Below are 25,593 nucleotides of genomic sequence, written 5' to 3'. Positions count from 1 at the left end.
CCCGAGTGGTTGATCCCTCGTTACTAAACGTAACGAGACTCTTACCTGGAGAATGAGAAAAGTCAAAATCGAAGATGAATTCGATCTTCCACCGATCATAGGACGACTTCCTTTCGCGATTTATGGTTTCTGCCTGACAGTTTGATATAAACAATGGGTGTCCGACTACAAGCGACTTTTACCTATGTTTTTTTAAACTAATAAATTTTTCTCTAAATTAACCGTTTTTCGCGTCTTTCGTGACGAGTCAGACTTGCCCGGTACCTCACATTTCCATAAAAGTTTTAAACAAATACTGAAAATAACAAAGATAAACAATTTATGTATTTTAGTTCTAAAATACAAATAATACACATATAATACAAATTGACATGATACAAACAATGATAGAACAACTTGTTTTTTTAATTTTTTATAAACTAACTCTATTCGGCGATTTTTTCCGCAAAGTCGTTAATCACTTTATCATAAAAGTCGCTGGTCGTCGACTCCATCAACGTATTTGAAAGCATTTTTTCTATCGAAAGCAACGCTAGCGACAATTTTTCCTCCGACCGAGTGTTCCTGGCCAATGTATGAATTTGCTTCGTGGTCGAAAAACCGCGCTCAACAGACGCACTGGTAGATGGCACCGTAAAAATTAATGATATTAAATCATATAATTCTTTTAGTACGTCTTTGTTTGGATCAACATTAATTATAATGTGTTTTATGTTTAAGAGTTACTTGTCAATATAATCCGGATACGAATATAAATACTGCGATTCACTACGTAATTTAGATAAATCAAAAAATTTCCCATAAAATTTATTTAATTTAAAGAATTAAAATACGCTTGGAAAAATTGTTAATAATTTTAATATTACGAAAAACATCTAAAAGTGATAAAAATTATAAAGATTTTATGTCTGAAAATCTGTCAATATAATTATAATTTTCTTTTAATTATACTGTAATTAAATATAACTTTGCAAAAAAACGTACATAAAAATAACATCGAATACTCTTTACTTTTTAAATCTTAAACAATTCACTCAGTCAGAGAGCTCCCTACCCAGTGGCTAAGGGATAGAATCGTTGGAAGCGTTACACGTGTGTAGTTTCCACCAGCTAAACCGGCTTAGGTTGGTGCTCTGTAAAGCGCATGCGCCAATGCCCTCCGGCTGCTTTACACCATTCAGTTATTCTTGCTGTGGAAGCTGTCTCGTAAGCGCTTCCATTCCGTCACTGATATTCGAATATACAATAGCAATCTTATCGTTTTTTTCACAAATAGTATAGAATTTTTTAATAAGATACATAATGCAGTTATAATAAATTATTAATTTTAATTAATTCAAAGTACGTTAAAATATGAAAATTTAATTTTATAAAATACAAGGGAAGGGCATTGGAAGGTGGATGCGGCGCTTCCACCGCTTCCAATGACGGCACGCCACTGCGATCGGACATGCTAGAACTCGTGATTCCACTAGGCATCTTACCCTGATAAATGGAGAAGATGCCCATTTTTCATGGGGTAACATGCCTATTTTTTGTTAATTGAATTCCAATATGCCTATTTTTAATAAATTTTTGTTTTCTCGTTTTATTGCAGGATATGCATAGAAATTATATAAGGACTTTTCAAAAAGGTTTTTGGACTGAAAAAAGCTTTCAGCTAGCTATAGAGCACGTTAGAATGGGCGGGAACTTAACAATATTTATATACTGTGTTGTTACACTTACTATAAACTACTTTGTACTACATATGCAATAAATTAAATTTGGTTAAGATATTCGAAAATTAATTTTATGCAATTATATTTATTTTACCCCAAAGGCATTTTAGGCATCTCACCCCGAGTATCCGGGTGAGATACCTAAAATGCCAGACAGTGAAAAAGTCGTCATTGCAAACACAATACATAATTATTTTTGATATACTCGAAAGTTTTATTTGAAAAACATGCTCAAGAATGATATTTTCGTTAGAGGCCTCCAAAACTCAAATTATAATTTCCTTCATAAGCAAAATGTTAGGCATCTTCCCCGAATAACTACACATAACTTTATTTATTTCCCCTAAACATATTTATGTAGCTAAAATTAGTTTTAACTAATGTTAAAAGTTAAAACTTGTTTTATCTAAAATCAAAACATGTACAGCAGTAAATTAACTAGACAAAACCCGTTTTGTCTAGTTAAAACTAGAATTTACTGCTAGTCAAAAATGAATTTGAATTAAAACTAGTTTTAACAAGACAAAACGGGTTTTAACAAAGACATCCAGTATAAACTAGTTTCAACTAGTTAAAACGCGTTCTAACTAAAAACGGGTTTTGACTGTAACATATATTTATATATACTTAATATATACTTATATATATATATATATATATATAAGTTATAAGTACTTAATAATTATTAAAGAGTAATTACATTAGTACAAAACATGATTTTTTTTTAAAATTCACTGTTTACTTCTCATGTAATATAACTGTTATAAATTATTATCTGTACGTTATTATTGCCTAATACTTGTATTATATGAACGAAAAAAACACAGTAACTTTTACATTACAAAAACTTACATTAAAACATGACTTTTTTATGCAAAAAAATTTTTTTGGAATTGCGTAGAAAAAATAACACTTTTAAAATTTGTCATTAAGATTTAATTATAAAAAATACATAAATAAGAGATAATTATAAAAAATACATAAATTAACCATATTTGAAGTATAAAATAAATGTCTCCAGAAAACATATGTAATAGGCCTTTTGGTTATAAGTGGTGTCTTTGTTTTTATTACAAGGTTATGAATTGCTCAAGGGAATTCATAACTCGAAGGCTTTTTATTCGTATTTTAAATGGAATGACAAAATCTGAACTGTCGATCAATGTCGTCCAAAGTCGATTTTACTGTATTTTGTCTTTTGTACGAATTGGATTTTGGAAGCGGTTAAGACATCAGACTATCGCTTCGGGGACCAAATATCGGATTTGTACGGTGAAAAAACCCAGGAATTTTGCAGAGGGAGGCATTTTCAAGCCCGTCTTTCACCATTCTGAAGATCCCCGTTGTGGGCATGACCATGCATGTGGAAAAGAGACCCTCGGTTCTCATAGGGACGAAACTAACCAAAAAATAACAAATAAATAATTTAAAAAAAACATCAGTCATTACAGTACAAAAATTATTTCTGGAATGTAGCCAATATATTAATTAGCCAATGGAATTTAGCCAATTAATACTTGCTGAACGTTAAAGTAATAATAACTTGACAATCTGTGTGACTTTTGATAGACAGATATAAAGAGATTTTGTTAGTCATTTTGATATATATGTCAATCATTCGGTAAATGGAATTTCAAATTGCCTGCAGATACACTAAAGGCAATTTGAAATTGGACATCTCATAAAATTACATGTAATTATGAAAAAAAATACAAAGAGATGTTACTACACCTGCTCCATCATTTCTATTGTATTGCAATTGCTAACCAAGAACGATAAATTTTCTGATACAGTAAATTCAGAAAGTTTACTGTCCTTGATTACAGTAAAACCTGTGTAAATAGCTCCTAATATTTTTTCCTGTTTAAACAAGTTCTTTTAAACAGAAAATAGCTCCATTCCGAAGAATTTTTTTCCGTTTAGGCAGGCTTTCAGGTTCTTATTTTTTAACTCTTTCCGCCCTGTGGGCACCAAGAGGGCCTCTTTTAGTAAACCCATTTTGGGTTCGGCCAGGCCACAATGGGGCGGACGAGTGGTGAGGAAGGAGGAACGGCATATCTGGTCAAACCACCCGACGAAAATTTTCTGGGAATTTTTCGACCCGCCCGGATTCGATTCCGGGTCCCTCAGAGCGGTAGGTTGTTACCTTAACTGCTCGGCCATCCGGCCATCTTTATTCAAATTCCGTTTTCGATAGGTTTTACTGCACTAACAATGAGATTTAATAGTATGTTTAAGATTGCAAGTTTTAAGAATTGTGGTAGAATGTACAATTACGTATGGAAAAATACAGTTTTTGTTACATTTTACTTTCTGGAATGTCATAACATAACGCGGAAAACTATTGTAATCATGTCAAATTTGACCTTCCGTGTTGTGGTGTCTGTCTATTTCTTTTAATATCTCAGGATGGGAGACCACCACTGGCCAAGTGGTCTTCGTACCCTGAACACTGGGAGTTCGGTCGTGGGATCGTGCCTCGCTCGAACGGGCTGGCCACGTGGAGTTTTCCGAGTTTTCTCCACGTCTGTAACGCCTAAATAGGGGCCAATTTCCCTTTTAAAAAAGACCTCCCGGAAGGCATCCCCCCTAGGCAGATCGCCCAAGTGTTGCGTTGCCATAACTTAACAAACAAACAAATCTCAGGATGGGATCCGTAGTTAGGAACTTACATATGAGGCATTGATGCTATTAAATTTTGGTTAAAAATCGAGAAGGTGGGGAGTTAGAGGACCAGGAAAGTCGAGCAAGACTCCATGTTTAATTGCATCTTAACATTGATTATAATTTCTATCTATACCATGAAGTATTTAGATAATTTAGAGCCAGTGGTTTCCAAAGTGGGCGCTACCGCTCCCTGGAGGCAGTGAGTAAATCCAGAGGAACGAAAAGAAGCAACGGGATGGCGCGGGGTGCTGGAGGCAGCATCCTGACTGAACGGTGAACCATAGGCGAGGAGGGTTCGGGTCACCGACAACCTTTCTTTCCCTTTCCTCCGTTAAAATGGATAAAAATAAACATCATGTTTAATGGTTTCCGAGTATGGAGAACAATGTAGTGGAGAACGGTAAAGACGCGAAGTATGAGGTTTCTGGAAAATTTTTATAAGATTATTTCCAAGCTTTTCTCGCAAAGGAAAATGGGTTGGGGGCTTTGGGTATAAGTTTACGAAACTAAGGAGAGCGGTGGCTCGAAATAGTTTGGAAATAATTGATTTAGACAATAGGCTATATCTAATTCTAATGCAAAACTTACAACATGAAAACTCAAATACAGTAAATACGAATACAAAATAATAACTATATCAGAAATAGTAAACTCAAAATAATCAACAAAAAGAGTTTGTCTAACCCTAACATTTTCTATTTTTCCAATCATAAAAAATCAGAAAAAGTAATAATTAATAATTGGAAAATTTATTTATAACATTGTTCCAATAATGAGGCATTCCAAATAAAATTTAAAAGTATTTTATATTAGAAGCCATATTTATATACATGTGACGATCTCTAATCTTTAATTTATAAAATTTAGGTTTTCAGTAAGGAATAGTAATTTTAATATTAGTATTACTATTAAAAGATTAGTATTTTACGATTTATAATTAATTTTTTAATTTAAAAATGTATTGTAAATAACATTACTTTACTACATTTTTATAAATAATGAATGCAGTAATTATAAGTTTAATACTTTAATAACTGATTATTTTGTGCTTTTTATTATTTCTGCATTATTCACATGTATAAGAGATTAGATCTATTTCTTATAATAAATTTTGCAAAGTATGTGTTGTTAATTCGCATAAAATAGCATTTGTCATTGAAGATCAATAGAAATTTTTTCATTTAAATGATATATTTATTGCACTAATAGATGTAATTGTTATTTTCAATAGATATTTCATATTGCTAGAGACAAATTACATTCTCAATTTTAAGAATAATTTTTGGAACGTTCGTATTAAAATTCTTATTTCAAACCGGTTTTCTGGGATGGACTGGAAACAAAATTCGGCCTTGGCATGATATCAAAAATTGACCTTTAAAAAAATACCTCCGTCAATTAAAGCTAAAAACAGTACTAAGCAATTACGTTACTTGTATATAATATTATAATCATTATTAATGTTTTCTGTTAAAATTATGCTTACATTTTTATAATAAAGACATTTCTAATGGGTTTCTAAAATTACGCATTTCTCGTACAGACAAATTAGATTCCCAATTTTAAGAATAAGTTTTGGAACGTTCGTATTAATTATTTCAAACCGGTTTTCTGGGACACGTTAATCGGCCCGGAAAACACCGGTCAGAATTGCCGTATGGTCAATCAGACCCTGCCTCAGACAGAACAGGATTGATCATTTAATTAATTATAATAAATGCATAAGATTATAATCATGTGTTTTAAGATGTTATATAACGATTCACAAAGATTATATTTAAAGTAAATAAAATCGTATTATATTTCAAATATTTATTGGGATGAAATTACAAAATGCATACCTATAAATTTCTACTATCGGCTGCCTGTCCGTTTGTCAGTCCTTCGTTACTCTAGAGAACGGAGTTAGATAGATGAAAATCAAGACCAGATATTGAAAGTTTAGGAGTCGGAGAGCCAATTAATTTATAAATTAAAATATGATTAAAAATTGCTGCTTGCCATTATGACGACGTCAGAATAACTAGTTAAGATTTTATTTTAACTAGAATTGTTTAACTGATTTGGATGGTTTCGTTAATAGTTAATTTGTACTCAATAAAATTTGTTTTATCGAATGAATTAAACTAGAAAAATTATTTAATAGAAGAATATTGTTTTACTTTTACAAATCTATTAATGAAGCTATAAATCTTTATTGGATATTAATTTAGTAATTTTTCATTTGTTTTCCTTTTTGGTTTGATAAGAATAAAAGTAGCTATATTTCGTCATTACAAATTTTTTAGTAGATATTATTAAAATGTTCACCATTGTTCAGAACCGCTTACTTTTTTGAATAAGATTATATCTGAATAAGGAATAAAAGTTACAATAAAATTACTCTAAAATCTTCCGTGAAAAGAAAGAAAATTGCACCTATACAGGCATCACGGTTGATAGATTTTATAATGTAAACTACCATCACAAATACTTTATTTTAAAGTAACAAACAAAGTAATCTGTTTAGTTACTTTAAAATAAAAATGAATATAATAATGCAAATTTCATGATTTTAATAGCCGAAAGTAATCTTGTCGAAAAAGAAAAAATTAAAATAAAATTTAAAGTGATATTTCGCGAAAACACAAGGAAAAGTGGGACGGCTAAACATAATTACTTATGTATGAATTCAAAATAACTGTAATTTCGATCATTTCTAGTAAAAATAAGAAATGTAACGATTTCATATCTTTTCTATTCTTCCTTTTGGAATTACACAGAATATAAATCATATTGTAAGTTATATAATGTGTAATCAGTTTATCAATTCAAACTTATCAATTATTATTTTTTTCTATCTCCCATTTAATAATTGTAAAAAGCTAAAGATCTAAAAATGATTAAAAAAGTTAGGTAACTAAATTAATTCTAAGATGAGTAAAATTCTTCGAAAAACTGTAGGAGGCACGTGACTTGGTACCCCCCAATCTACCTCGAGCAGTACTCATATTTTCAAAATCCTGCATATGACACTGATTGAATTACAGTATATATAGTTCACGTGCAAAAATGTGCCAGAAATTTTCTAGAGATGCATTAGTGCCAGAAAATATATATATATAATAATAAATAATATAGAATCAATGATGAATTATTTTTGGTTAATATAAAAATAAGTTTTAATTCATATTTTAAAAACTTTTTATACTTTTAATTATTATAAAACGGCAAAAAGCTTAATTTTGAGGGTAGAAATGAGTTTTATATTTAAAAAAAAATTGTAAATAATCTATTAATGAGTAAAATCTTTATTAAGTCGGACCCTACTCGAGATATGACACATAATCCCCTTTATTTTCCTACCCCCGTCGACCTTTAACCACCAAAATTATTAGCATCAATTCCCTTAATACACAAACATCCCTGCAAAATTTGAGAAATTTTCGACCCAAGAATTACTAAGCTTCAAATTAGATGCCTTACACACCTACACGCACACACTAACATCCATACACACAAGTTTAAATCTTGGGTGGTTATTTTTTGACCGATCGCCATGCTTTCTCTCCGTTAAATATAACAGCCGGGAAAGTAAAAGTTGTGGTTGGTAAATTTAAAAATTCTATGGATAGCAACAGGAAAATTACTTTATATTAAAGAAATAGCAATGAAAGTGATATTTTTCATTATTTTGTTCACATTCACAGATAGGAAAATAAAGAAAGAGCGAAAATAATAACTTTCCTTCTTTCCCTATTCCGTTTACTTTTTGTTATTGTATTATTTCATATAGAGAAAAAAGTAAAACACATATTTATTAAAATTTCACTAGTGGTCCTTTATTGTTTTAAAATATAGAATTTATTCTTATTTTATTCAAAATATAAGATGATTGACTCAACTTTGTTTGGGACCTCATGATTTCACAGTCACTTTTGAATAACATGTGATGTAAAACATGCCTTGGTGGACTGTTTCGTCGTGAAATAAAGAATCGTTCCACATTGGCTGTCATTATAGATATTATCTCAATTATTTTTTGCAATATTGCCGCTAGTTACTGTAATACTGAGATGATTACTAATAAAAATACATATTCAAAATGGCAAATATCCAACAATATCACAATCTTCTGGAAATTTGCCATCTGCATATTCGAAGGCCGGATAGTGAGGCGATAAACAGCCTACCAGCCTAACAGCCTACCTGGAAGGACCTCAATTCAAATTCTGATGGAAACCCAAGGAATTATAGACAATCTGTGTCGTCAATTACCTCTCTCATTGTGGGGCTGACCGAGCCCATGATAGACGTGGGGAAAATGTCCTCTTAGAGTCTTTCCTTTAGAACGGAAGTAGTTTTAAAAAAATTGTATACTGTATAATTTTGCGATATATGATTTTCAATATGTCAATGTTATTAAATAATTTCAGAAAAAATCAAATCGGCGCGACAATAATTGAACTGATTGTCAGCATCGTAATATGTTCAACTATTGTCTCGCCGATTTCATTTTTTCTGAAATTATTGTTATGATTGATTATGATTTGTAAAGATAACAATCATTTTTTAACGTGATATGGATGCTGTATATTCTATACATATATATAAAGTCACTTTAATCCAAAAACTTTTTGGTTGACAGTCTCACATCACTTCTGGTTAGAAAAGTAAGACTTTATTGCACAAATTGAACGGGTGCTATATAAATGCATTTCGGGTTGTAAATTTACAAAACCGCCTCAGTGCTGTTAAAAAACAACAGTACAATTAGGAACCCGACATTACTTATATATTGTATAAAAAATTTTTTTACAAACAAAGACTTACATGTTTCATAGAGAAATAACATAAAGTTTTCCACTTTCACATCCCTGTTTTCCATAAATATACATAAAACGTTCGGTATATCGCATAAAACATAATTTATAATAACATAAAAACATAAAAATTCATGACTAGGTCTTACTTTATTTTAAATGTATCCAGTATTATATATTCTATTGTTTCTTTTTTTACAATAAAGGTAACTATACATCTGTTCTTCTAGTTAAAATACTGTATAAGTGTAAATTACATTATATTACAATACAATTTTTTAAAGAACCATTAAATAGTAAAGGGTAAAATTACTTACAATTAATATTCTATATGTATATAGATATACATATCACAATAATTTTTCACAAAGTACAGCACATTATTCGAGTTTTCACAAATGCAACATATGGTTTTATGTATATTTATGGAAAACAGGGATGTGAAAGTGGAAAACTTTATGTTATTTCTCTATGAAACATGTAAGTCTTTGTTTGTAAAAAAATTTTTTATACAATATATAAGTAATGTCGGGTTCCTAATTGTACTGTTGTTTTTTAACAGCACTGAGGCGGTTTTGTAAATTTACAACCCGAAATGCATTTATATAGCACCCGTTCAATTTGTGCAATAAAGTCTTAATTTTCTAATATATAAATAACAATCATTGTATTATTTCCTTCATTAAACTAGTTACGAACGATAATTATTAAATTAATGATATTTTACGTGTATTTTTTTCTAATGTTTCGATAAAGAATTCATAAAATTTTTATGTAGATGAAGAAATATTTTGTTATATCAAATAAAATAATACGTAACACAGTATTTAGTACATCTACAAAAATTGCGAATTATCTAACTAAATTGCTCAATATCTTCTTTCAAAAGTAATAAAATCAAAGTATACTCTCAAATAAAATTATAAATAATATAATCATTGATAGCCTTTCAGTTAAAAACGAACAAAATTAATTAAATAAATAATTGTGGAAGGATGCAGAATCGAATCCAGGCGAGTATCTTTCCGGAATTTTTTTTGGACGGGCTCACCCGAATATGTCAATCCCCATTGTGTCCTTGCAGAATTCGTATTGGATATGGTAAAAAAGCTCTTGGTTCCCATAGGACAAAAAGTACAAAAGAAAAAAGCTGGCAACAGATTTTTAATATATATAAAAAAATTAATTAATATGTTGAAATATTTAAAGTCGAAACTAGTTTCAGAAAAGTGTTTAATAAATTTATTTACAAAATATAATTCGCGTCACGTATATATATAGGCCTATATATATATATACGTGACGCAAATTATATAAAGATGCAAAACAAGTTTATATAAACTTATTTTGCATCCTACCTGGAAGCAAACCTACCTGGAAGGACCTCAATTCAAATTCTGATGGAAACCCAAGGAATTATATAATGATGCAAAACAAGTTTATATAAACTTATTTTGCATCATTATATAATTCCTTGGGTTTCCATCAGAATTTGAATTGAGGTCCTTCCAGGTAGGCTGTTAGGCTGGTAGGCCGTTTATCGCCTCACTATCCGGCCTTCGAAGATGCAAAATAAGTTTATATAAACTTATTTTGCATCTTTAAACAACGAAAACGCCCTTGAAATATTTAAGGAAAAATTTTAAAATAATTGCAGATGATTAAATGAGAAAAAAGATGGAAGATTTAAAAAATAATATTACAATGATAATTTGTAAGAAATCAACAGATAATGATGATCTACAGACTCTTGTGTATGAGTGTTATTGAGACTGCACATCACAATGCAAGGTTATTATTTCTTGTTTAAATTCCAACTTGTCAGTTACGCAACAGAAATATTTTTTGATGTTACTTTTTCTATCCAATAATCAGTCTTTTAATTTACAACTAATATTGAAAACCTCGTATAAAAAAGGTTTTCGTACAAAAATATATTACTACTTTCTACGATTATGGCTTTATAATAAATGTAAGTATTGCATATATTTTATCTAAATTTTAAATTTTACTTCGTTCTTACATTGTACATAAATACCAGGGATAGCTTTGCCCCCCGAGTGTCTTCGTAGATTCAACCCGCATTTCCCGGCTGCACGTAACGCTCTCCGCGCTTTATATATAATTTAAAATAATTTTTTTCTGCCCAGTTTAATACAGTTTTATTACTAGTATACTACTTCGTCCACTTGTTTAAAAATTTCGAGACATCTCATTGATTCTCGGCGACGCCGTTTCTATTTTATTTAATTTATTTTCTCTTTACGTGAAGGAAAAAGTATTTTATATCAAGTAGATTTACAACTATTTTCTGCTAATTCATTTGACATCTTTCAATTTATTATATTATTTTTTAAGGCGAAGTCAGCCTACAATTCGAAATAGCATAATACTGTGAAGCTTAGACAATATATACATCTGTTAAACGTAAGATATAAATTTTTATTTATAATGAGAGTTTAAAGTTTAACATATATTCCTTACAAGATGTATAGGAATGCTTTATAAATCAGTAGAAAAATAAATATAAATCAGAGTATTTAGGAAAAAATTTTTCGAGTTTAATATTTAATTCATTCCTTTATTGTTTTTCACTTTGTTGTCTGTTGCTTTCCATCGAAATTTTATATTTTAATCTGTTTTCTTTATTTTAAGCATATATTAAATATTAAATAATTATAATAAGCATATATAATTATTTTTTTTTTTTGTTTTTCTTTGCGAATGCTTAGATTCCAGGCAACATTTGGGGTGTCATCTGGTATTTCATTGGAAAACATTTTATATTTTTAAGTATTATAAAATGGGGAAAAACTTAATTTTGAGGGTAAGAATAAGTTTTATGAAAAATTGTAAATGCTAAAATCGTCATTTAGTCAGACACTGCTCGAGATATCACACGAAACCCCTTTATCTCCTCACTCCTTCATCTTTAATTATGAAAATTTAATCCCCCTAATAAACAAGACTTCCTGCAAAATTTCAGAAATTTTCGACAGAAAGCACAGGAGTTATTAAGCTTCAAACAGGGTGAACAAAATCATGCACATTAACACGTAGTTTAGAATCATGTTTTACTTGACGCTTTTATAATAATTCAAGAAAATGAATTCAGGTATTAGATAATTGGGCTGCAATTAGAAAAAAAATTGTAGACCTATAAATTCCCACTGTCGTCCGTCCGTCCGTCCGTCGTTAATCTCGAGAACGGAGTTAGATACATAAAAATGAAGACAAAAAGGGGCAGGAGATCCTAATTAACTATATATGAACCGATACAAACTGGTGGAAGCGTAAATCACGTTATTTCAATTCAAAACTTTTTCCCAGAAAGGTGTTAGATAGATAACCGGCACGACTCCATTGCTAATGGAAAAGTATGATTTGCAAGAGCAAGACACTACTAATTTGAGGTGGAGAGCATATATTTTAAATTAAATAAATTAAAAATATGATTAAAAATTGCATTGTGACGATATCACAATAAATAATTGCTCGTTTGTTCTTTAGTTCTTCGTTGAATGGAGTTATAATTTTCAGATGAATTCGAAAAACATTCAGATATCCAGAAAAGTGTTTTATGATTATATAAATATTGATTTACATCAACATGTCTATTCATAATCTAAAATCAATATTATTTCATAGTATTCAAAAATTAAATTTTTTCTATAATTCTAAAAATATTTTCGTATTTTAGAATTATAAACAACTACAGTATTTAAAAGCAACATCGTGACAATACCGGGTTGCAATTTTCAATAATATTTTTAATTTATTTCATTTAAAATATGTGCTCTCCATCTCAAATTAGTAGTGGCTCGCTCCTGTACATCATACTTTTTTTTAACAATATTCTCGAGATTAAAGAAAGATAGTAGGAATTTATAGGTCTACAATTTATTTTTCAAATTGCAGCTTTAAAAGCGTTAGTGATAAATGACAATATCCTAATAAAAATCCTAAATGATGATTTTGAGCAAATAAATTCTTTGATGGAACAGGTTATATAATTTGTCACTTTTCGTCTCAGCTTATCAAAGTTTTGTGGGTAAAGTTTTCTAGGATATGAATAATTAGAACATCACGTAAAGTGTATATTACAGGCCTTAGTGCATTTTACGTTATTATGCGTGCTAATCCGATTAGACGTACCAATTGATAAGATCGCAATACAGCGAATTGTGCTGTATATTATTATAATATTTAACGTTGCATATCTTAACTCATAATGTGTAAATAGGCTAATGATGAAATATTCAGTTTATGATTAAAGTGCATACGTTAGATCCCAGTCGAGATAGTGTAGACGATAACTGTTTGTGCAGGTAAATGTAAATGAAAAACAGCAGACTGACTCCCACGGGGAGCAGGGCCGGATTTTAGGCGATTGGAGCGATTGGTACCAATCGGGTCCCGCGCTTGAAGGGGCCCCGCATCACGTCAAAATTTATATATTTAAAAATAGTACATGTTACAAAAATAAATATCTAGGTATATTATTATTAAAAATAAAACAACATATTTCAATATGTAAATTAACAGTTAATTAATTTTGTTATTTAAAGTTTGAGGGGCCCCGCAAAAAAAAAAAAAAAAAAAAAAAAAAAAAAAATTCAATCGGGCCTCGCACCTATTGGATCCGGCGCTGACGGGGAGAATGATTATTTAGATTGACTTGGAGAGTCAAGTTTTTGATTCGTAATTGGAAGGATTCGTTTGATCAGTCCCGTTCATCGATTCAAGGACAGAACGAAATAAAAATCGTCGGACATTGAGTATTGCAGAGTTATGGTCAATACTGTCAGAGAGAACCGGTTTAGTGGCGGGTGTGGGACTCGAAAGGTTATCCAGGAAAACGTGAGGAAATCAGCAATTTATTTGAAGTCGCCTTCGGACGATTCGTCAATTTCCTTCGAACCCACAACAAAAGTCTCCCAATCACCAAACGCCGGACGTCCCTTCGTTGAGAAGTATAAATTGTAATTCTCTTTGACAACGTTCTTAATTACTTAGTTGTATCGAGACGAATCGAATCTTTATGAGATTGTTGTAGCGTATCATTTTGTGCCATTTTACGTCGCTTAATAAAAAGGTTTGTCGATGTCACCGTTCGTCCGGAACCACGTGACGCATATCTTCCTCCAAGGAGCGTCGTAAATTAAAGTGAGCTCGGTCTATAAGCCACCGCTCGGGCCAAGGTCAGTAGTCACTTGATGCCATCAGAGAAACAAAAGCGGTCAGATCTCACGTATTTTGCTTACAAAGTGAAAGGTAATGTAAATCTAAACAAGTAATTTAGTATACAATAATTATTTGATTGATGTGACTAATGCAAAAAATGATTTATCGCTTTGATCAAATTAGATTTTAATCTTCATGCTTTTAGTCTACATGCCGCGTGTTTGAAATAACAAGGAGTGAATAATTAATAAAGTACAGCAATTTCTTTTGTTTTAACATTATTTGTTACTAAATGTTTTAATTATAATTTACAGTTATTTTATCGATATAAAGATTGTTATGATTTGTAACAAAGAATATGGAGAGTGTTGCAAAGCGACCAAACCTCGACGTTTTAGTCGCTTTGCCTAATTTACAGCATCTCTTCATTATGAAATAAACATTTCGTATAATTTAAAAAGAAATAATGGCAAATATCAACGATATAATTTCTTTCTAAATAGGTTTAAAATTTTGTTTGGTTTTTCGTGTGAGACTCGTACAGATATTACCGTATTTTACGGAATATAAGACGCAACTTTCACCCTTTCCCACCTAAAATGTATAACGTAATACACTTTAATAAGAATTTCTCGCGGACAGGCGTATCTATGCACTTCAATTCATAAATTTTATTGCATTATGGCCGCTTTTAACATGAATAATGCGTATTTCAGGCATTTTAACGTGCACGTCCCAGAAAATCTATATAATTCGCGAGGAAATCTCGTACATATTGTATATCTGGAATTTTTATCTGCGTGTTTATGCGCTTATATTGCGATTTTTAAACACATATAAATCCGACCCTAAATTAATAGTTACTTTAAAATCAATGATTTTTATAAATATTTTTTTTTATGTCATTCGATGAATCAATAAGTAGGCTATTATATATGCAGATTGTTCGTTTCGTAATGTTAACAGACACATTTCCTGACATTTTTTATATTATAATTCAAGGTAAACTTCAATTTATTTTTAAATAATTAATATTATACTTACACAACAAAAATGGTGAATTCATAATTACAATTTTAAAAATAATTATATAATTATTAAAATTAAAATATTTTAAAAGAAAGAAAAACAATTAAGTTTTCATTAGCTTAGCGTAACTAATACTGTGCCTAATACAGAATAATAAGTTACGATTAAATCTATATAAATAAAAATAAAATGTTCGTTTGTTCCTAATCTCAAATCTCCGAAAGTTCTTCACCGATTGTTTTGAAATTTTGACACAACGTTGCTTTCGAATACTTGCGTGTTTTTATATAATATAGCTGTCGAAATTCCCCACTCCCCGCGGGGAGAGGGACAAAATTAAAGCTTACCGTGAAGAACTCGGCTTTTATTACACTATTTTAGATGCGGTTTTTTCCGTTTTTGATTGCATTTTAATAGAGTAGTCAAGACAATGTGCACTAAGGAGGGATTTTTCGAAATTCCCCCGCGGGGGAAGTGTTATACATTTATAATAGATAAATTTTGAGCCACAGCAACTTGTGGTTGGGTCTGCTAGTATAAAATGAATTTAAATAAAAATATTTAAAAAAAATTAATCTATAAAATATAATTTTATATTAAATAATATAAAATAATACAAGTATAAAAAGGTAATTATTTTCTTAATTTTTGAATTTCATAAAGGAAATAATTATAATCTAATTCATAAAGCAGATACTAGCTCAGCCAATAATTAGTCTAATTCACAAAATAACACCTTTTACTTATAGCTGAGATAATTTTATTGAAAAAACTAACGTTTTCGGCTTACTCAATAAGCCATCTTCAGGTTTTAACTTTCGAAAAAAGGAACATTATCGTTCCATTAAAAGAATACAATTGTTTGAAAAAATTCAAATCATTAGTAACGGACAAAAAATAAAAACAAAAAGAAAGAACATGGTAATATAAATAAATAAATATACAATAAAATCGTTATAGTGGGAATAAGAAGTAAAAAATGAAAAATAAAAAATGAAAATAAAAGTGATTCCACTGGTGATACTTTTTTAAAAAGAATGGCAGATTATCGAGAAATGATGCCAAAACAAGCTAAGACAAGCCTATTTATACTTTATGGAAATAATTATATTTTACGATGCAAAATAACGTAGACTGTGTTTTTTATTATAACAATAATAACAAATTTACTTAATTAAAATTCGTTTACTGTTTATGAACTCGCTTAGAAATTAATTATCTTAAATAATTTCAAAAGTATCAGAAATTCATATTTATATTTACAGGGTTTTTGACTTAAAGATAAAACAATAACCAAATGAAAGTGCATTTATAAAAAAAGTTTGCTATGTTTGGACGAGTCAAACCAAACTTACAGCCGAAAAAAAAAATGTCTAGACTCAAAGGATTTAATTATGAAACATTTATTTATGTTCTATTGTAATTGCAATTATGTGTATTGCAAATTATTTTTTATTATATTTTATTGTAATAAATGTAGTCTATTTTATAAACTATTTTTAAGAAATACATCGTTTTAATTAAAAGATATTTTATTTAAGGTGTAAAAGTTGTTCGTAAAAATTAACGAAATGTTTTTTTCCTTAATATGTATCTATAAGTAGCAGTTGCTAATAATATACAATACTTTTATTTCTTGTTATCGTTTCAACGGCTTATTCCCCGAAAGCCAGACAGTTCTTTATCCTTGACTTATTCATTCAACTTGAAATGTTTCAACTTGAACTACAAAAGATATAAATGTGTCATGAACCTAAATGAACAAAGAAACCTGAATATAGAATAGATAGAGGATGTTGTCTCCGTACGAACGATTTCACTCAGAAATTTGAATGCTGCTCATGTGAACGTCTAAATCACGCAGATTACAGCCAATCAATAACAAGTAAATCATCAGATGGTGTGACATCATTTTGTGTCTTTCCAATTTAAAGATTCATCAAATTTATAATTTTCTCGGTTCTCATCTGAAATCTCAGAAAACTGAATTTAAGAAAATAATAATAATAAATACTACACCGTATTAAAGGTTTTTATTAAGTTCACAACTTTAATTAGTACTTAAATAATTCAATGTCGTTGCGCAGTACTGCCACCAATGTTGATGGAATACTAAACACTTTTCTTCTTAACAAGCATTACATACCCGAATTATGCAATCCAAAAAAAGAAAGAAAATCCCATAAAGATAAGATTTTCGCTAAATGATTGCGTTGTTGTCATCCATCTTTCATTTCTTCTTTCTGTCGGATGGCGTATGAATGAAACAGTGGATATCAGCGATGTGATTCACTGTCCCGTGATTATATGCCGGCTCGGCGTGGTGAAATTGCCCATATATCATATAAACACCCGGCTTTAAAAGCGTTTAATACAACCGTCATTGTTCTAACAATAACTAATTCCAATTATAAAATATGATAATGACTAAGATAAGAAGAAAAACCGAGTATTTTCTACAGAAAAATTTCGATTACAATATTAATAAATATATATATATGAATAATTTAAATAGTTTATCATTTATATATTTTAGATCCTATGGATAAGTTACACCCACAGAAATAATTATTATAATGTTTAGTAGTACTAATTCCATCGAACTTGATTCATTCGAATTATTGGCTAAATCGAATCAATTATTGTTCCTCTTAAAATTCGAATTTAAATTACTGCAAAAATATAGTTAATTTTAAGTTTTTAAAGTATAAATTTGGATAAAATTCGGAGCTAGTGAATGTGGTATTTCGGGAAAAAACGTCGAAAAGAGAAATAAAACTAAGTTAATTTTCTGTTGGCTATTAACATAGTCATCCAAACAAGAAGAAAATTATAATACTAAAAATACAACTATATTGTTTATGGAATAGATTGGGTGCGTTTCGAGATTTCCCGAAATGTACGTGTTATGTAAATTACTGGAATGTGGTGAAATTGGCGCCTTTCACAATGTTAATTAACGATATTTGCTTCTAGATCAGTAATTCTCAAACTCTTTATGCCAAATCTTCCAAAATCTAATTTAAAACGTTTCACGGCCCCTGAATTTATATTTGTAAGTAATTTATTGTATAATCTTTTATTCATATAAAGTATTTTAGAATTAATTAGCATTTATAGTTTTAACAAACAGTTTATAAGAAAGATGTTTATAGTCTCATACCTGTACATATTTTATTAACACAAATATGTGAATCGAATCTACGAACACAAATACTTTAATATCTATTGATGATCGAAATGACCGATAGACTACTTTCGTATGATTAATGGCTAATAAAAGTTAGTAAAATATTGTTTATTAATGCTTCTTCATTTTATGTATTATAAAGTATTATTTGGACTGCAATTTTCAAATTGTAGACATTCCCACTGCCGTCTGTCTGTTTGTCTGTCCTTCATTAATCTCGAGAACGGAGTTAGGTAGATGAAAATCGAGACCAGATACGGAAAGTTATTTTTAAATTAAAAAATATGATTAAAAATTGCAACCCGGCATTGTGACGATATCATAATAAGTAATTGCTCGTTGCTTTTAGAATCGAATACATTAACTTCATAGATTTTAAGTGAAATGCCATGAAAACAAAATTAATGCCATTCAAGTAACAGTAATGAGTTTCGTAAATTCAATACGGATAAAGTAATAGGTGTAGAAATTCTAAGAAGCAGCAAAATGTGAGTTAGGGCTGTTCACACTATGACCGACTGGGCCGACCGGTCCGACTCCTAGTCGTATTGCCATGGCAACAGCAGTCGGTCGACCGACTGGTCGTTCCAGTCGGACAGATTTAAAAAGTTAAATATTTGTAGTCGCGTCGGAGCAGTCGGTGAGCTACAGCCAATGAGAGCTTCGAAGCTATAACCAATCAGAGTTTAGATTTATCCGAAGTTAGAAAATGGCGGTAGGTAAAGTTTCTCGGAAGCTTTAATAAACGAAGTCAGAAAATATCCATGGCTTTATGATATTCGGCGAGCCGATTATAAAGGCGACATTGAAAAAAATAATTGGTTAGAGTAAAGCGAAAGGTATCCAGCTAAAAAATAGTCTTAAACTTCATATTAACGAATAGACGTAGACATATCTAAATGTAATTTGATACGCTGAATCGATTGGTATTAAAAAAATATTACTTATGATCAACCGTTTAAAAGTTACGAACGATTTTTTATTTCCGTCTATTTGCTTCGTTTAAGAACAACTTTATTAAGAAATACGCAGGCACTTATCGATATTAACAAAACGAATTACTTTAATTCACCATAATACATTTCATTTACAAGAGAAAGCGACATTAAAAATGCTAAAATGGTGTCGTTAGCCCGCGAACACACGACAACCTTTCAAAGACTGCCATGTTTTCTGTTTAAATTGAAAAACTTACCACGATTGGCTAGTGTTCTGATCTGTAAGACGCGTTCCGATTGGTCCTTACGAGTCGGCCACCGACATAATCGTACTCAGTGTGAATTCTTTTACTACTAGTCGGTCCGATTATAGGCTCGGTCGGGTCGGACCGGTCGGACCAGTCGGTAACAGTGTGAAACAGCCCTTAAACATCAAAACTCTGTGATTGTTACAGAATATATGATGCTCTACCAAGTGTGTAATGATGTTGATATTATTATTATTTCTTATATAAACTTTTGCAATAATTAGCTTATTTAAAATAAAGAATAGATATTAAAATTGCAGTCAAATCGATTTATTGTTCAATAAAATAGTATCTTCAATGAAAAGTTACACAATAGAAAAAACATGTTTAAATATTCATATTTAAACGTATTTGTTTAAATATGAATATTTATACATGTTTTTCCTGTTGTGTAACGTAGTAAAATATTAAAACATCAAGAGACTGCATTCAATCAAGATAATTCTAATCACAATCAATCATTCAATCATTATCATTGTTAACAGGTTGTTTTTTTTATTCAATAAGTATATTCAACTCAATTTTTATAATTCTCATCAATCACAATCTTTTTACAATTCATTGTCTTTCTTCCAAGTTATCTAACAACTTTATTAAACTTTAAGCATATCTAACATAAGCTGTAATAGGCATAAGCACGCCATTTTTATAAAAACTAGTTCTATGTAATGATTTTTTTTAATAATAAGTAAATTAAAGAGAGGTCAAATTAACATTAAAAAGTTTTATATACTTTGATAATGATTTATTTATATCAAATGTAAATTATATGCATTTCAATGAAAGAAAAAATAAAAATAAAGTAGAGCAAGTTGAAATATGACGATAAACGTTTATATATAAAATGTAACAATCATTCAAAAAGATATTAAGACAAATTAATTACAGTAACATTATATAAATCAGTTCGGCTCATATACAGATACAGCTAGCGATATAATCCCTTTCATATTAAAAAGTAAAATGAAACGTCATTGTGAAGAAAAGAGAAAACAGTTATCACTTGCCTCAGGAAAATAAGAACTTCCATTTTAGATAAGTCAGTTGTTTCAAAAGTATTAAGAATATTAAAGCATAATAACGGAAAAGCCAATGAGGTTCTTAGTTATTTATTTTTTATTGCATTTTAATTTCACTTACTGATTTAACAACTTTTGACTTTTAATTATTGTATAATGAGTAATACAATTTTAAACATTTAACTTTAGATTACATATAAACATGTAACTTTATTTGTGATATATAATTCAAAGATTCTATTTAATTAATAAATTGTTTTACAGTTTTTTTTTTTTTTTGCAAAACTGTGCGTTAATTCATTTATGAGACCTAAAATATATAAATATGGAATTGTAACATTCCCAAAAATATTTTTCATCACATAAATAGTGAAAATTCTTGAGTTGGCTAAACACAAAAATGTTTAACAGATAAATATTTATGAAAATTTAGTACTTGTAAGTCGTATAACAACATAAAAATTTCAAGAAGGTTTTTTTTATTTTGTAAAATACATATATTATATATTAAAATAACATTTTAGTTCATTTATTTTTTAGAATTTCTTTTGAATGTAGAGGTTGGAAAACTTTAGTAGATATGCTTGGTAACAGACGTCTCAATGTCATTTATTCGCACCATATCAACTTGTTATACATATACAGTTGAATTTGTTTAGCTCGAAAATGTGTTTATTTCGATGGATTGATATCAATTACAAATTTAATGCTCTGCGAATACATTTTGATAGCATAAGCTATAGTTGAGAAACATTTCTTGCAACTTGAAAAACATAGTTGCAATTAATGCTGATTGGCTACCAGTTTGGCTTGCGTTTTATTAGTTGAAGAAAGTCAGGCAACAGAAACTATTGACAAAATATTACTGTTAAGGTATGTGCAAAATGTTTTATTTATTATACCTAATACAGGTATGTATTAAACTGGCTGTTGCATTAATAAAATATCACAATTTCTATCAAACTTATTACTGTTTACTGTGTAGGAACCTCTTATCCTGAAACATGTCTATCTCGAAATTTTTTCTCGTTTCCGTGAGATTCGAGATATAAAAGTTTAATTGTATATACATTACATTTTTTCATATTTTTAGTCAAATTGAATTATATAAAATAAGATAAAAATTATTTACATTAGATTAGATTAGACTAGATTAGAAGTATCAGATTACAAGTACTGATATAATAATTACTTTAATATAAATTATAAATGAAATTTTATGCCATTTTATTTAATTTATATCTGATAGTTTAATTCATATTTATCTTTCAGAACAGTTTTTTAAGGATGTAAAATTTAAAAATATGACGATGGCTGATTTAAAAAATGAACGAGAAATTTTTGGCTTCGCTTCAAGGCCAAAACAAAAAATAAAATTTGTATGTTTTAAAACTAACAATTAAATAAGAACTATTCTTATCAGTCAACATGGCTTGCGCTTGTGTACATCTCTGGTTATCTTCTGCTTACGGAAAACTTGGTCGACAGATCGCTCGACATCCTATTTTATTTATTATAGTGCCATTCCTATTGACTGGTTTAATTTCTTTGGCCATGTTGAAATTATATATCCTCAAGGATTTAGAATTTCTAATAACTCCTATAAATGGTAGATCTAAAAGTGAAAGAGAAGCCGTCGAATCTATTTTCCCTCCTGATGCAGAAGAAGTGGATATATTGAGGTTAACCCGATTTCCTAGATATGGATGGGTGATAATGAAAGCTAAAGATGGAGGCTCCATGCTACGTGAATCCATCATGAATGATATCTTTCTTCTTGACGAGAAGATAAGAAATATTACTGTACAATATGAAAATCGTTCTTTAAGATATTCGGATATTTGCCAAAGATCTTATGAAGGAGAATGTTTTTTTAATCCTGCTTTGAATCTTCGTGGTAAAATATCAGAACTGAAAAAAGGAACGTTTAATATCAGGTGAGTTTTACAAAATTAAAATTTAATATTAGGCAATTTCTGCATTTTCTGAAGTATTTAATAATTTTAAGGTATCCAATCCATGTGGATGATCTTACTTTTTATGCTACTGTATATGCATATAATTTGGGCGGTGTGACCGTGGATGAAGCAGGTTACGTAAAATATGTCAAGGCTCTCAGATTGTTTTATAATTTAGAAAGTTATACTCCAGAGAAGATGAAAATAGCTAAAAAATGGGAAAGTGTGTTTTTAGATAAAATATCCGGAGATGATTTTGGGAATATTTGGGTCTATAAACTTATAAGCGAGTCATGGAATGAAGAAACTAGTAGAGTGACAGAAGCTGTATTACCCATGCTAATATTAGCAACTTTAATCATGCTGATTTTTGGTGCTGTTTCTTGCATGACTTTAGATTGGAAAACTAGTAAACCGATAATTGGAATTTGTGGAGCTCTGTCATCTGGATTAGGAATCTTGTTCGCTTTTTCTTTTTTACAATTGTGTGGTGCAACTTGTGCTGACCTTACTGTAGGAGTTCCCTTTCTGATTTTAGGTACGTAATCCATATGTAGAAAATTTAATTATATAATATTTTAATAGAAATTTTGTCGTTGTATTAGGTGTAGGAATGGATGATGCTTTCGTACTTTTAGCAGCATGGAGAACAACAGATCCAAAGAAGTGTGTAGAGAAAAGGATGGAAGAAACTTATTCCGAAGCTGCTATTTCTGTAACAATAACTTCCTTAACAAACTTTTTAGCCAGCTGCATAGGATTATCCACACCCTACAAAGTGATACGTATTTATTGTCTTCATATGGCCCTAGCAGTATTATTTGTTTATGTGATACAAATCACATTTTATGGTGGATGTCTTTCTATCAGTGGCTATATGGAAAATAACAGTTTTCGTGAGGTATTATGTTATCATCTCAGTTTCCAGAAAAAAGGTAGAGTTTATTTTATTTTATTTGTAATGTTGGTTAATAAAATTAGTAATAATTAACATTGCAATTTATTTTTCAGAATACCAGAAAAATTCCATATATTCAACAGGGTTTCAAAATACCCATCAGATGAATGTTTTAATTAATACAGTTTTTGAAAAACTAGGCAAGGTACTCACTTACAATGCTACAAAACTATCACTATTGATCGTTTACATATTATATATAACCATGTCTATTTATTATGCAACTTATTTACATGCAACATTCAAGTATGATTCATCCCTACCTTATTACTCTTATGCCGCGTCGTTTTTAGATGCTCAATATAAATATTTCAGGGAATATCCATTAAGTGTTCAAGTGGTCATAAATAAAACACTTGATTATTCAGATCCTCAGGTGCAAATGGATGTCAATCATATCCTGAACAAAATAGCAAATGTCCCTAATATGGCAGGAATATCTCTAATAGATTCATGGCTCCATCAGTATTTACGATTTGCCAAGGAACCTATATCGAGATTTACTTTAGGTGGATATAATTTGAGTCATTCGGGAGATTTTATACAAGGTTTCAAAATTTTTGTGAAACTCAGATCTGCAAAACGGTATAAAGGAGATGTTATATTTAATGAAAATGGTACACGTATAGTAGCGTCCAGGTTTATCTTGCAATGCACAAATTTGTCCAATTCTTTCGTGGAGAACCAGCTGATAAATAATTTATGGAGGACAGCCGATTCTGCTAAATATCCCGTATATATTCACAATATGTACTTCTTTTTATATGACATAAATAGCGAATTGTATTCAACTACAATACAGTGTTTATATATATCAGCTGTGGTGATTGTGGTCGTGTATCTTATCTTTGTACCAAACATCGTATGTGCTTTCTGTATATCTATTACCATTATCTCAGTGGAAATTGGTCTGCTAGGTTTTATGGCAATTTGGAACGTGCCATTGAATATCGTATCCATGGTATGTTTAGTATTGTCTGTAGGATTCTGTGTCGATTATTCTGCTCACGTCTGTTATGTTTATGTAAATAATTCCGAGAAAGATAGAAATGTCAAATTACAAAACGCACTTAGAAATGTTGGCTTTTCGGTTTTTCAAGGATGTATATCAACAGTCCTTGGTGTGATAGTTCTATCACGTGCTCCATCCGACGTATTCACTATTTTTTTTAAAATAATATTTTTAGTTATGATATTCTCATTCATCCACGGCGTCATTTTCTTACCTTTGGTATTGAATATGTGGGATAAACTTTTTGATTTTTTTAAATTAGACAAAAAGAATTTATATAACAATAGCAATAATATTACAAATAATAACAATAATGTAATCTTTACTAGTGTGCCGCAAATTATTAATAATACTGATTAATGGACTTTTTAAAAGTTATTTTTAAATTATTTTGTTACGTTTTTAAATGTTTATTATCTATAAGGAATGTTTTATTTTATATACACGATTGTTTAATAAAAAATTTGTAAAATGTTGTTTGTCTGCGTAATATCTTATTTAATAATTTCAGAGAAAAGTTAAAATTATTTTTTTACAGATAAAAATTTATGATGAATATATGAAAACGCTTCATTATGTTAAAGTAAAGATGATGCCACAGCAAAGTATTATCTTCTGTTCAAAGTCTCACAACCAGGATTATCTTTAGGGATAATTAAAAACCAAACCACAATTAAACATAAACTAAACTGCTAAAAATTTAATATCGCATATAATATCGATAGCTTTAAAATCTGCAGTCGTCACAAAATACTACATTTTCCTCTTTATAATGAAAATTTCCTTTCTTGACGGAATTTAACTGTT

At 29.8% G+C, this 25,593-nt stretch overlaps 1 protein-coding gene across 1 annotated transcript; it reads left to right on the top strand.

The window, feature by feature from the left end:
- The first annotated feature begins 22,134 nt into the window (after positions 1 to 22,134).
- On the top strand, positions 22,135 to 25,262 carry LOC136984380 (patched domain-containing protein 3-like). The gene is made up of 4 exons (XM_067281349.1): positions 22,135 to 22,795; positions 22,867 to 23,354; positions 23,422 to 23,751; positions 23,828 to 25,262. Exons 1-4 carry the CDS (start codon positions 22,287 to 22,289, stop codon positions 25,144 to 25,146), a joined length of 2,646 nt encoding a protein of 881 aa, XP_067137450.1. The 5' UTR covers positions 22,135 to 22,286; the 3' UTR covers positions 25,147 to 25,262.
- The last annotated feature ends 331 nt before the right edge of the window (positions 25,263 to 25,593 follow it).

Source organism: Centruroides vittatus, unplaced genomic scaffold, assembly GCF_030686945.1.
Source record: "Centruroides vittatus isolate TY-2023 unplaced genomic scaffold, ASM3068694v2 contig_918, whole genome shotgun sequence".
In the NCBI taxonomy this organism is placed as follows: Eukaryota; Metazoa; Arthropoda; class Arachnida; order Scorpiones; family Buthidae; genus Centruroides; species Centruroides vittatus.
This window is presented reverse-complemented; position numbering and strand designations above follow the sequence as displayed.

Excerpts from the sequence above, each read along its gene's own strand:
- LOC136984380 (XM_067281349.1), top strand. The coding sequence starts at position 22,287 with ATGGCTTGCGCTTGTGTACATCTCTGGTTATCTTCTGCTTACGGAAAA. Across the intron at positions 22,796-22,866 it reads AAAGGAACGTTTAATATCAG|GTATCCAATCCATGTGGATG; the intron begins GTGAGTTTTACA and ends AATAATTTTAAG. Across the intron at positions 23,752-23,827 it reads TCTCAGTTTCCAGAAAAAAG|AATACCAGAAAAATTCCATA; the intron begins GTAGAGTTTATT and ends TTTATTTTTCAG.